Here is a 14,611-nt window from a genome sequence, read left to right on the forward strand (position 1 = left end):
ACGTGATTTAAAGCGCATCGATGACTTTTGGTGTAGCTATGAACCAATGAAAAATAAGTGAAAGCCATGCAACTTTTAAAATAAGATCGTGTGAATTATTTTAAACGAGTTTTAATAATAAAAGTTAATCATACAATAGAACATTTTTATGATTTTTTTTTCCACAAATACTTTAAACAAACATATGAAACTGAAATGATCGATAGTGTATTAAAAATACATGTTTGTATTCTGACCTTTTTGCTTCATTCCAGCAAAAATTTTCACTTGCTTGTACAGTGGAAATAAAATGTGTATTGTTTTGTGACACTTAGTGAATGTTGAATGCGTAGTTAAACTCGAGGTAATTAAAAGATTAGCATTATGTTATTCCAATCTTTTGATCTTCGTTCAGTGAAATCTAGGCGTCACCGTTCACTGGCATTTCAGGTGTGAACAACATTTCGCATCGGAATGGTAAATGGGAGTCAGTCATAGTTTTAGACACAGAAATGTAAAAAAAAAGAATTAAAATTAATTAATGGGAATAATAAGGTCGCACAATAACTGGATAGCTGTTGTATATTTTTATATTTTGCATAAGAATACTTTTAAATGAATTATGACTTCTGGTTACTTTTGTAACGATAAAATACTGAATTATTTTAATTGAATAAATTTATTATAAATAAAAATAGACTTGCAACCTTAAATATTTCAAACAGATCATTAACAATTGCAATTATATAAATTAGTCCATCCAAAGCGATCTTTATTTACCTATTTAGGAATAAATGTTCTCATCAAAATATTTTAAATCTCACAACGCCTGAATACTTCAGCTATATGAAAAAAAAAGATGTTTTAAAAAATTTAGGAAATTAAAGGATCTTCTTGAAATTGAATCGAAAAGATATTCTTTTCAAGTGTGAAAAACATCAACAAAATTTATGCATAATCGGGAATGTCCTTATTAAAAAAGTCTTCGTCTCACAACGTATAATACTTTAGATATTTGACCAATGATGTTTAAAAAAAAACCAGAACGAATTTTAAGTCTGTTTTAACTGGCAAGAATACCCCTAAAGCGGGGGCCGCTTAGGCGGACAAGCAGTTTATTCTTTAAATTGCTGTCATTGAATATCAAGAAAAAAAATAAATCCCGAAATTGACTTGAAACTTTGATACTCTATAGTTTTCCCTGGAAAATATTCACGAATTTCTTCCTTTATTCGAGAACAATCTAATTGATATATAAATCTGTGATTTTACTCTGTCCATAACTTCGATGAGCCAAAGCAAGTTATATATCGACCTGTATTTAAATCAAATTGGCTCTCTTCTTCTTCTTCTTCTTTTGGTATACAATTAAGAAATAATTCATGGAAGCCATAGATTTGTTGGAAATTTACACATGGCCTAGGCCGTGATATTCGAATTTTATCCTGAGCTTTAGCGAGGGATAAAATTAACGAATATCACGGCCCAGGCCATGTGAAAATTTACAACAAATCTATGGCTTCCATGAATTATTTCGATTCTAATAGGACAAATACGATCACTAAAAAACTGAAGCGATGATGGGTATACCTTGTGTGTGGCTGTTCTATTTTACCCACTGTTCGATAAATGTAAAACAAATCTAATAAACCTGCATGAATGATTTCTTAACTAACCGCTAGAAAAAAAATGTGATTACTTTTTTTACTTCTCAGTAAACCAAACATTTGCAATTTTAAATCTACATTTTTTATCGTAAGCTACCGTCAAATTCACTGTTGACATGTTGTAACCAAGGAGCCGCCATGTTGACTTGCTTAAATCAGTAAATGTGTGAATAATGCAATAGAACAGAAAACAAGCAACACCTACCTCAATACTTTATTTTAATGCAATTGTATCCGAGTTTAGAAGGTAAAAGCAATAGAAAAACCTTCAGCTTTGACGTTTTCATTCGTATGACGTCATGTTTTGAAATGACGTTAATGCGCAAAAATCATTACTGGAATTTTGCGGAATTTTAATTTATTTTGTTTTTGTCTATTTTTCCGTTCTCTAATGTGTAAATTCTTTTTGTTATGCATCAGAATCAGAATAAATGTTCTGTAGGGTTTTTTTCAAGTGTAATTGTTAACACAGCGAAATCCACAACCGTTTACATGTGGATTTACGTGGGAGGCATATTAAAACAGCCATTTGTGTACATCTTGGAGTCTGCGCTAAGTATAGATATATCGAGAATTTTATCACGGTGTTGTTTACAAAGCGAAAGAAGCACGTCATATTAGAATAGTCTATTATTACATTGGTTGCAATGAATTACATTGATTTCCCAGTTAGATAAAAACCGATAATTTCACATGTGAAATAAACGTGGTTATTTCACTCTCTGACGTCTGACTCTGACGTCATACAACAATAGGTGTTGTCAAGACGTCGATAACGTTGGATCAAAACAAATTGTCAATGCGTAGGAAAAAGATATAGTTCCTTACATTTTCTACATTAATGTCATAAAAAAGCCATTTGCCAATGTAATAAATAGAATAACTAATCGCCGTATTTGAATATCAAAAATAAGACAACTTGTGACGGAACGCCGCTAAGGATTAAACTCGTGCTGCGCACTCGTTTAATCCATGCGTCGTTCGGTCAGGCGTTGTCTTATTTTTGATATTCAAATACGGCGATTAGTTATACTATAATTACATACTGTTGGCATACGTGGACTAGTTTATTTACAAAACTTTTACTCCAATTTACACAAAATGTATGTTTCTTTCTCATGTTCAATGTATGCATGTATATATTTCAATTTGTGCTATAGTTCCATAACTTATTATCCAGGCGTATAAACGAATGGTCAACAAGTGCGTAAATTTTTTTAAATCAATATTTCTGGTATGTTCCAATCTGTCCTTCACTATTGACAACGAGTATATATTACATTTTACCAAATTTACCCTTGGAAAAAATATGTATATAGATTTTTATTTCATCAAATCTTGTTTTTTTTTTTGTATTATATATATTTTTATAAATAATATTCTTTACACCAGAAATGTTATTTATAAACAAGCGTATGCGTTAAGTAATGAATAGTATATTATATCACTTTCGAACACGCAAGACAGCTCTAGCTGTATATTATACACCTAATATTTCAAAATGGAAAGTTATAAGTTATCGGCCGTGTACACTGATCAATACCCTTAGAAGTGAAACGATGCATGAACTTACAAGCCCGACAGGAAATCGCTTGAATACCTGGAAGTGTCACCTCACACCCCTCACAATACCTTTGGGAGTAATACCTTTAGCCATGTGGGTGATCAGTTGAGAGAAGATCCGAATTTATTTGAATAAAGTTATTAGATAAAAGAATTATGAACAAATTAGATTTTTGAAAACAATTCAATTTTCACGGAACACTTACTTATGATTTGAATTTTGACTTTTTAACTATTTCCAATATTAACAGTTTAAAAATAACAGACCATGGTTATTTTTAAAAAATAAGAAAATTTTCCGTGTCAAGTTCGTTAACAAGTCGGATAAAACAACCGTACGATTGACAAGATATTGATACGCAATTACGACTACATCAGGTTACTGTAGTTTTGGTCCTTAGACATATCGTGGTTTCAAATCGGACAAGATGACAAAATGGCCGAACGCAGAGAATTGATACTCTAAATTTAAAATAATGGTGATCTCTTTTCTAGCAGAATAAAACTTTCATATCTATGAATTTGAGCGTTTCTATACAGAATGGACATAATTTCAATTTTTGATTTTTTTGCGAAGTTTCCCTTTAAGGTCGAAAGGGTCCAAAATTTAATTTTGTTTGATTTTAACAAAAACTGAATTTTTCAGGTTCTTTGATATGCTGAATCTAAATATGTATTTAGATTTTATGATTATGGGCCCAGTTTTCAAGTTGGTCCAAATTGGGGTCCAAATTTCAAAATTTAATTTTGTTTGATTTTAACAAAAATTGAATTTTTCAGATTCTTTGATATGCTGAATCTAAATATGTATCTAGATTTTATGATTATGGGCCCAGTTTTCAAGTTGGTCCAAATTGGGGTCCAAATTTCAAAATTTAAATTTGCTTTATTTTTAACAAAAGTTGAATGTATGGCAATGTATGGGGTTCTTTGATATGCTTAATCTTAACATGTATTTAGATTTTTGATTTTTGGCCCCTGTTATCAAATTGGTCCACATAGAGGTCAAAAGGGTCCATAATTAAACATTGTTTGATTTCATCAAAAATTGAATTCTTGGGACTCTTTGATTTTCTTAGCCAATCCATGGCCATGCATTTAGATTTTTGAAATTGGACCATAATAGGTAAATTGATTTTTATGCCCCACCTACGATAGTAGAGGGGCATTATGTTTTCTGGTCTGTGGCTCCTTTCGTCCGTCCGTCCATTCAGGTTAAACTTAGTACACTTGTTGCTTATGATATGATCTTTTTGATTTTAAAGCCAAATTAGACTTTTGACCCCAATTTCACGGTCCACTGAACATAGAAAATGAAAGTGGGAGTTTCAGGTTAAAGTTTTTGGTCAAGGTAGTTTTTGATGAAGCTGAAGTCCAATCAACTTGAAACTTAGTACACTTGTTGCTTATGGTATGATCTTTCTAATTTTAAGCCAAATTAGACTTTTGACCCCAATTTCACCGTCCACTGAACATAGAAAATGAAAGTGGGAGTTTCAGGTTAAAGTTTTTGGTCAAGGTAGTTTTTGATGAAGCTGAAGTCCAATCAACTTGAAACTTAGTACAATTGTTGCTTATGATATGATCTTTTTGATTTTAAAGCCAAATTAGACTTTTGACCCCAATTTCACGGTCCACTGAACATAGAAAATGAAAGTGGGAGTTTCAGGTTAAAGTTTTTGGTCAAGGTAGTTTTTGATGAAGCTGAAGTCCAATCAACTTGAAACTTAGTACACTTGTTGCTTATGATATGATCTTTCTAATTTTAAGCCAAATTAGACTTTTGACCCCAATTTCACCGTCCACTGAACATAGAAAATGAAAGTGGGAGTTTCAGGTTAAAGTTTTTGGTCAAGGTAGTTTTTGATGAAGCTGAAGTCCAATCAACTTGAAACTTAGTAAACTTGTTGCTTATGATATGATCTTTTTAATTTTAAAGCCAAATTAGACTTTTGAGTTTTGACCCCAATTTGAAGGTCCACTAAACATAGAAAATGAAAGTGGGAGTTTCAGGTTAAAGTTTTTGGTCAAGGTAGTTTTTGATAAAATTGAAGTCCAATCAACTTGAAACTTTGTACATATGTTCCCTATAGTATAATCTTTCTAATTTTAAAGCCAAATTAGATTATTACCCAATTTCACGGTCCATGGAACATGGTAAAGGATAGTGGGGCATCCGTGTACTTTGGACACATTCTTGTTTAAAGTTCATTAGACCACATTCATTCTGTGTCAGAAATCTATGCTGTGTATACTATTTAATCATAATTAATATGGCAGTACCGTTTAAAAACTAATATGTAGACATGAAAACCCTAGGCAAAAATTGAAAGTGTAAGAAATATAACTGTTCCTCCAAAATAATGTACTTGCACCAGTCATAAAAAAAACCACTTGTATAAGTATAACCCTTGATTGTATGTGATAACATGAAAAAAAGAATCCTTTTGTCAATCATGAAGAAGAAAAAAACTAATTATTTTTTCTCTTACAGGCAGGCTGAAAAATATTGAAGAAAAAGGACTAGGTTGCAGAAATATCATTATCTAGAACATTTGCAAGTTTTGTAGTTGCTTTAGGTCTTGTGTTATATATTTACCTTTGTTTACCCAAGGCAGTTTTAACACTAAATTATTCTGCACTGTGTTATTGGGCAGACCACAGCAATTACAAATAACATCAGATAGATAATTTGTGTATTTATTTAACATAATGATGTCAAATTTAGCGGTGGTTGCCGGTCAGTTCAATGAAAGAACAAAATGGTGTTATTTGCAAACACTCTTATTTTAAAAAAAAGTAATTCCTTTCTCTAGTTTTTATATGCTCCATTTAGTGATGTTAATTGTTTTGTTCTATGTGTCCCTTGAAATCAACTTTTAGCTCACATGTTCACTATGATATGATCTTTCAAATTAGCTCACCTGGCAAGATGGGCCAAGTTAGCTTTTCTCATCACATGGAGTCCGGCGTCTGGAGTCTTTAACTTTTACAACAATCTTTTCCTTTGTATAACTGGGCCAAATTTTACCAAACTTGGCCACCATCATCATTGGGTTATCTAGTTTAAAAAGTGACCCAGCCAACTAACCAAGATGGTCGCCATGGCTTAAAATATAACATAGGGGTAAAATGTGGATTTTGTCTTATCTCTCAAACCAAACCATTTAGAGCAAATCTGACATGGGAGTAAAATTGTTTATCAGGTCATTATCTGACTGATCTGAAATTAGATGAACCTGACAACCTGTTGTTAGGTTGCTGCCCCTGAATTGGTAATTTTAAGAACATTTTGCCGTTTTTGGTTATTAGCTTGAATATTATTAAACTGTAAAGAGCAATAATGTTCAGCAAAGTAAGATCTACAAATAGGTCAACATGACCAAAATGGTCAGAAATGTTGACCCCTTAAGGAGTTATTGGCCTTTATAGTAAATTTTATAACAATTTTTCTTAAATTTCTGTAATCTTTCACAAAAATCTTCTCCTCTAAAACTACTAAGAGGAATTTAACCAAAAATGTACACAATCATCATTAGGGTATCTAGTTTCAAAATTTTGTCCAATGACCCTGCCCGTGAACCAAGAGGGCCAACATGGCTTTAAGTATTAATTTGGTAAAATACAGTTTTTGGCTCATATCTCTGAAACCAAAGCATTCAAGCAAATCTGCCAGGAAAAAAAATATTCATTAGGTCAAGATCTATCTGCTCGAAATTTTCAGACCATTCAGGCAACCTGTTGTTAGGTTGCTGTTCCTGAATTGGTAATTTTAAGAAAATTTTGCAGCTTTCGGTTATTATCTTGAATATAATTATAGATAGAGAAAAACTGTAAACAGCAATAATATACAGCAAAGTAAAATGGTGACTAAGACCTACAAATAAGTCAACATGACCAAAATGGTCAATTGACCCCTTAAGGAGTAATTGCGCTTTATAGTCAATTTTTTACAATTTTCATTAATTTTTATAAATACTGAAACTGCTTGGCCAAGTTCATTATAGATAGAGATAATTGTAAGCATCAAGAACATTCAGTAAAGTAAGATCTACAAACACATCCCCATCACCAAAACACAATTTTGTCATGAATCCATCTGTGTCCTTTGTTTAATATTCACATAGACCAAGGTGAGTGACACAGGCTCTTTAGAGCCTCTAGTTTTAATTTTCTAAGGTTTAATTATATAGTACGCTAGTGCTGGCTAGTACATAGTTATCAATATTATTGCAAGGAGTATGATACTGTCCACTTGGAGCCTTTCATTAGATGTTCTTAGCAAACGTCAGTTTGAACAAAATATAGGGCAAGATTGATGATTGAATTTCATTGAATGTATAAGATGTGTAAATATGATAGAAGCACTTGCAGCAAATCAATGGAAAGATTGTTGAGAGCTTCAAATATTAGATATTCTTAGATTTACTAGAATGAAGATATAACTTGATTTATCGGCAATTTGTACATTTTCCCTATAATCTTACTGCCTAATATTTTTAAGTTCATGGACAGAACTTGATACTTGAAAATATTAGGCAATGAGGTCAAGTAAGTGCAGAGACATTCATTTTTTCAAGTCGATCTGCATCATATTGAATTTGTACATATTTTTATTTCATGTAGTATTTTATAATGAAATATATAACCAAGTTTATAAGGCTGCAGAAAAGTGTGATTTTGAACAAAATAAAATGAATTTTACCATAAGCTTTATACTATGATGAAAATATTATATATACTGATATTGTATCATAATGCATCAGTTTGTTTTATTTTATTTATTTATTTGAATAACCTTTAACATAATTGATGTTGATAGAATTTTTTCTTTCAGTAGCTGACCTGGCCCATATACGGTCAAGTTAGGTATTTTCAGCTTTCGCTTCCAACCATCTTGTGTCCATTATCAAACTTTTTACTCAAATCTTCTCTTAAACTACTTGTGTCCAATCAATGGAACCAAACAAAGCCACACTCTTCATTAATAGGGTATCTAGTTCAAGGAGTTTGTCTGATATTCCGCCCACCATGCAATGCCATGACTTATATCTGTAAAATAAAGCATTTAGAGCAAAACATTGGAGTTCAAATGTTTATCAGATAGTTAAGGGCATACGATACAGTTACAGGGGAGGAAATGACGTTGTTAACGTAAAATGTTATTTTCACGACGTCAAACTATGACATATCGGGAAAAGATGCATTTTTCGACTATTTTTTATCATTCAAACTGATTTATTTTGAAAACAAGTGCATGGACCCCTATTTTTTAAAACAACATTTTGTTTCATTTTGCAGGGAGATTATGTGGACCAAATTTTATAAAACTGTAAATAGAGGAATTTAAAAAATTTTGATAAATATACAGCAACAAAATACGATTTTTTCTTAATTCATGACCATTTGATAAATATGAGTTATTTCTGAATAAAAAATGCATAATTTTTTAGGATACTTATAAAATACAAAAATTACAAATGATCTAACAAAAAAAAATTTGTGTTTATCTTTTGAAAACAAAAAAGTTGTGGCTTTCTTTCGAAAGGGAAAATACGGCCACAAATCCGAATTTTGAGCAAATATACAAAATTTCGACCTCATTTAACTCAAAAAGTAGCACATGAAGGTATATTTTTTATTATATATTTGATTTAAGCAGGCAAAAACTAGCCTATATGGAAATTTTCATCAAACTGTAAATACAGGATCAAAACTGTATTGTATGCCCTTAAACGAATTAAGTTCTACAAAAACAGGAAATTTTTGTGACAGATCAATATTTTCCATCTGTAGATTTTCAATGCTTAAGTCAGTTTGATAGGAAGTACATGTGAAGGATCAACAATATGTTGTCGACCATTTATAGGCTCTCTCACTCTGGTCATGATCCAGTATGACTATGAATAATAAAATATCAATGTTGCTGTCCATCAGATGGTGTTTATCTATTTTTCTGCTGAGAAGACATATCTCTGTCAACCATGAATTTCTTATTATCTTGTAAAACTTGGCCACAATATTATCATTTGGAAATGTTGTTTTAAAAATGTGTCTGAATACCCAGTGCAGCTTGCATAATCACTTTGCCACCATAGCTAAGAATAGAACATAGGGGTAAAATGAAAGTTTAGTCTATATTTTGAAAACCACTATAGATAATATTCATAATATGATTAGGGAAGAAATGTTCAGAAAATTTTGATCTACCAGTTGCTTATTTTCATTAAAACTCTCATACAACTTCCTATATAGGAGTTCTTGCCAACACATTTTTACCTTTTTTGGGGCATTTTTGCTTTAAATGTTAAAACCATAATAGATAGACGGAAACTTCAGAGAGACGAGAACTTCTAGTCAGTAAACACTAGTACTGCTGAAATCATTTGAAGACTCCTTGATAGAGCTTTTGTCCTTGATTTCAATTTTGCTTTATATCTTGAAAATTCTAATAAACATGATAGATGGGTAGAAACTCAAGTTGGATAGAATGATCAGCAAGACAAGATATATGGAGAAAAATTGTCCAACAACTCCTTACAAAAGCCCTTTTAATTATGATTTTTACCAATTTTATTTTTGAATTTTTGTCTTTTATCCTTAAATATTATGACAGATAAATAAAAACTTTAATATGCAAAAAATGAGCAGCAAGACAGGATCTACAATTAAGATATGAAGGAAATCATCTTTTTTAATTCCAGCATCATTGATGAGTCTTTTGTTGACAAAAAATGAATCTAATGAACAAAATTTTAAGCCTTGTATCCTTGATGAGTTTGTCTGTATTATAGTAATAGTTATGATATTAATATTTTTGTTTTAATGAAGTTATAATTTATTTTTCTATCAAATGCTGATATATTTATCATTTTAAACAATTTTACAAATATCGTTGTTTTAATATATGAATGTAACATTTTAGCTCACCTGGCACAAAAAGCCAAGTGAGTTTTCTCATCACTTGGCATCCATCGTCAGTTAACGTTTACTTCTCATCTGAAACTACTAGACCAAATTTAACCAAACTTGGACACAATCATCATTTGGGTATTTATTTATATAAATGTGTCCAATGAGACAACCTGCCAACCAAGAGAACTGACATAGCTAAAAATAGAACATAGTGGTAAAATGCAGTTTTTAACCGGATTTTTGTTCTGTGGAGCACCTGGTTTGCTTATATCTCTGTAACCAAAGCATTAAGGCCAAATCTGACAAAAAGGGAAAATCAGGTTGAGATTTATCTGCCCTTAAATTTTCAGATGAATAGGACAACCTTTTATTTGGTTGCTGCCCCTGAATTGGTAATTTTAATGAAATTTCGCCATTTTTATACGACTGCAAAAATTGAAAATTATTTGGTCGTATATTGGTATGACGTCGGCGTTATTGTTGTTGTCCTGGTCCAAAGACATTTGGTTTTCGCCCTCAAACTTTAGTATAAGTAAATAGAAATCTATGAAAATTAAACACAAGGTTTATGACCATAAAAGGAAGGTTGGGATTGATTTTGGGAGTTGTGGTCGAGTTGAGGTCCCAACAATTTAGGAATAAAGGGCCAAAAAGGGCACAAATAAGCATTTTTCTTCGTTTTTCGCACAATAACTTTAGTAGAAGTAAACAGAAATCTATGAAATTTTAACATAAGGTTTATGACCACAAAAAGAAGGTTGGGATTGATTTTGGGAGTTTTGGTCCCAACAGTTAAGGAATTAGGGGCAAACAAAAAGGTCCCAAATAAGTATTTTTCTTGGTTCTAGGTTGATTTCAATAAATGATCTGTTATTTTGTATTTGAAAGAATTAACATTTGTAATATTTCTTAACGGTATTGGCAAGTTATTCCACAAGAATGGTCCAGAATACATAAAAGATTTTTTGAACAATTCTGTTTTTGGTTAAGGGAGTATGAGGTTTCCTTGAACAGCATTTCTCAAGGGGTATGGATTTCTGTCTGAAACATAATGACATTTGGTAGAAAGATATGATGGGGCAACATTTTTAATGCACTTAAATGTCATCACAAACTTGTGGTATTTTATTCTCTGTTCAACTGTCATCCAGTTTAAGTGTTTGAATAAGGGCGCAGAAGGAGCGAAAGGTTCTGTTTCAAGTATTAATCTAGCAGCTCTCTTTTGTAATTTTAATATCCTATTTAAACCCTCACTGCTACAACTACTCCACACTATACAACAATAATCAATTAGTGGCAAGATATAAGCAGTCTAGATTTAGAAAATTTTTAATCTTTAATAGTAGATATAGTCTAGATGATATTTTTGAGCAGATCACATCAATTTGGTTTGTCCATGTGAGGGAAGGGTCAATTTTAATGCCTAAAAGACTTTCGCATGTGGAAGATTGTATCACTTGATTGTTAATAGTTAAACAACTCTCATTGTAATGTGGCATTGCTCTTTGCTTCGTTCCAATAATCATATATTTTGTTTTATTTTTATTGATGAACATATTGTTATCATTGCACCATGTAAATCTTCTTGTACCTTTGACTGTAGAGTTTGATAACAATTACCAGAAAGATGTAAAGTTGAATCATCGGCATATAAATCAGTGCAACAATTTTTCATATAAATAGGAAGGTTGTTTATGTATAATATAAACAGAAGGGGGCCTAATATGGAGCCTTGGGGGACACCATACTTGATAGAAAGTTTTTTCAGAATGAACATTACCAATTTGTACTGGTTGAGTTCTTTCATTCCAATATGATTTTAAAAAAGAAACAGCAGCATTATTAAATCCATAAATTTCAAGTTTTTTACAGAGAACATCATGATCTACTACATCAAAAGCTTTCTTAAAGTCCAACAGGACTGCTAAGTTGATATTACCATCATTCATATCCTGTATCCATTTATCTATGATATTGATAAGGGCAGTTTGGCAAGAGTGTTCTTGTCGAAACCCAGACAGTAAAAGATCTAATCTTTTTAGATAGTCATACAAATGTTTTGAAACATGCTTTTCTAAACATTGCTAAAAGTGTTGATAAAACAGGAAGTACAGAAATTGGTCTATAATTTGTTGTCATGAACTTTTCACCAGGTTTAAAAACAGGGGTCGCTCTTGCATTCTTTCGAACACTGCTGGGTAATGTAATTGTATCTATTATTCTGTTAAAAATGTAAGTTAAAGATGAAGATATGAAAGGAGCACTCCATTTTAAAATTTTTGATCCTATGTTAGGGAGCTACCATTTGATTTTTATGGGGGGGGGGGGGGGGGGGGGGCTAGGATGAAATTTGAAAAAAATAGGCAGGACAGGAGTTTTGAGTAAAAAAAAAGGCAGGATGAGACACTTGGGGGGGGGAAAAAAAAAGGTCAGGACTACAATTTAGGTAATAAAAAGTCAGGATAAACTAAAAAAAAAAAAAAGCAGGACCGAACAGAGTGAAGGACAGAGATTACAGCTAAAAAAAAATGCAGGACAAAATTTTTCATCCTAGCCCCCCCATAAAAATCAAATGGTAGCTCCCTTATCAGATGTGGTGGATTTATTAATGTCAAGTTTGATCCTCTCATTAAATAGATCATTTATTGTGACTGGTGGAATTGAAAATTTTACTTGTTCTGACTTAGTATTGTGACTGGTGGAATTGAAAATTTTACTTGTTCTGACTTAGTAAATTTCTCTTGTACAAATTGAGTCAATTTTGCATAATCAATATATGGGGTTCTTCAATATGCTGAATCAACCATGTATTTAGATTTTTAATATTTGGGCTGGGTTATCAAATTGGTCCACATTAAGGTCTAAAGGGTCTAAAATTGAACATTATTTGATATCATCAAAAATTGAATTCTTATGGGTTCTATGATATGCTGAATCTAACCATGTATTTAGATTTTGGATATTAGACCATAATAGATAAATGTCAAATTTAAAATTTTTAAATTTTTAAGTTTAAGTTCTTGGACCATATTCATTCTGTGTCAGAAACCTATGTTGTGTCAACTATTTAATCACAATCCAAATTCAGAGCTGTATCAAGCTTAAATGTTGTGTTCAAAGATGACCGACATGGCTTAAAAATTGTACATAGGGGTCATGAATCCATCTGTGTCCTTTGTTTGATATGCACATAGACTAAGGTGAGCGACACAAGCTCTTTAGAGCCTATAGTTTGCATTTCTGGTTTAATTAACTAGTTAAACCAGTTTATTTTTCATCTAATATCATTTTGAATACATGTCTCTTTAGTTAATATAGGAAATGCATTAAAATCTGACCCAAATTGTTTTATTTATTATTACTTTTGTAAAAGCTTTATATCAATTGACCCCATTTTGCAAAGTGCAAAAAATGACGCAATATCAATTATATAAATAGAACTTATGCAACTTACAAAGTCAATGCAAAACATGAAAATTTCAAATTGATTTTTTGGTCGTATATTGGTATGACTTTGGCGGTGGTTTTTTTTTCATGGAATGTTTTTGGTATTTGGTCAAACATAACTATGTTAACCTCTTCAATATCTGAAACAGTTTAGGTACATGTAGTAACCTGTTGTTGATTCAGAAATACTTGCCTCCGCTCCCAAAATTTCAATCCAAATTTTCTCTATAAGGACAGCAGATATCTCAAACTAAAATGTTTCAGATATTGAAGAGGTTAACATTGTGTGTATATCTTTTAAAAGGTGACAGATAGCAACCTACTATAAATTACAAAAATGATCAGTATTTTAAGACCTTCAATTTGAGGTCAATGGCAGGTCATGATGAAATTTTACCTTGACTTTCAAAGTGCACTATGACTTTGACCTTGTGACATCTGAAAGGTCAAGTAGTCCTGCATTGAATGGTGGTAGTCCCATGTCTCTACCACTTCCGGTTCTCAAGTTTGGTATTACATCATATATTTGATGATTCGTTGTGACCTTGATGAAACTTGGAAGTGTCCATTTTTAAAGGCAGTGCTTTAAGGCCTGACTTTTAAGTCATGAGGTTCATCTTTTCATACGCAATCTTTGCAGGGGGTCTTTTGGCCAGAAATAGATTAGGAAATGTTCGAATTTCTCCTCTTCTTTTTATGGTATAATATAGTTTTTGTTTCTTTCATTTACATTGGGGACTAAAGAAACGATCAGTGTGTATTGTTCGTTTTTTAGAACTTGTTATTAGTGTGTATTTTGCATTATAAGCAGTCAACCTGACTACAAACTATCATTATGTGTATTCCGTGTGGAAAGAGGTCGGGTCAATTTCGAGTGTTATCTGACATCTTAAGATTCTTTAATTAGTTCAGACTTGATATAACAATGAAAAGTCGACTGAACATGATTGATATTGCATCTTCTATAATTCAAAGCGGAATTCGGTTTATGAACGAGAAACCGTAAAGTATTTTTAATTTCGGTTCTAGTTATGTATGTT

At 31.8% G+C, this 14,611-nt stretch overlaps 1 protein-coding gene across 1 annotated transcript in view; it reads left to right on the forward strand.

Moving 5' to 3' along the window:
• Window positions 1-12,442, forward strand: part of LOC134691046 (uncharacterized) — a 36,547-nt gene extending 24,105 nt beyond the window's left edge. The window contains exon 5 of the mRNA XM_063551240.1: window positions 5,704-12,442. Within this exon, the coding sequence (XP_063407310.1) occupies window positions 5,704-5,722 (19 nt within the window). The 3' untranslated portion in view covers window positions 5,723-12,442. The remainder of the gene's footprint in view (window positions 1-5,703) is intronic.
• The last annotated feature ends 2,169 nt before the right edge of the window (window positions 12,443-14,611 follow it).

The sequence above is a fragment of the Mytilus trossulus genome, chromosome 11 (assembly GCF_036588685.1).
Source record: "Mytilus trossulus isolate FHL-02 chromosome 11, PNRI_Mtr1.1.1.hap1, whole genome shotgun sequence".
In the NCBI taxonomy this organism is placed as follows: Eukaryota; Metazoa; Mollusca; class Bivalvia; order Mytilida; family Mytilidae; genus Mytilus; species Mytilus trossulus.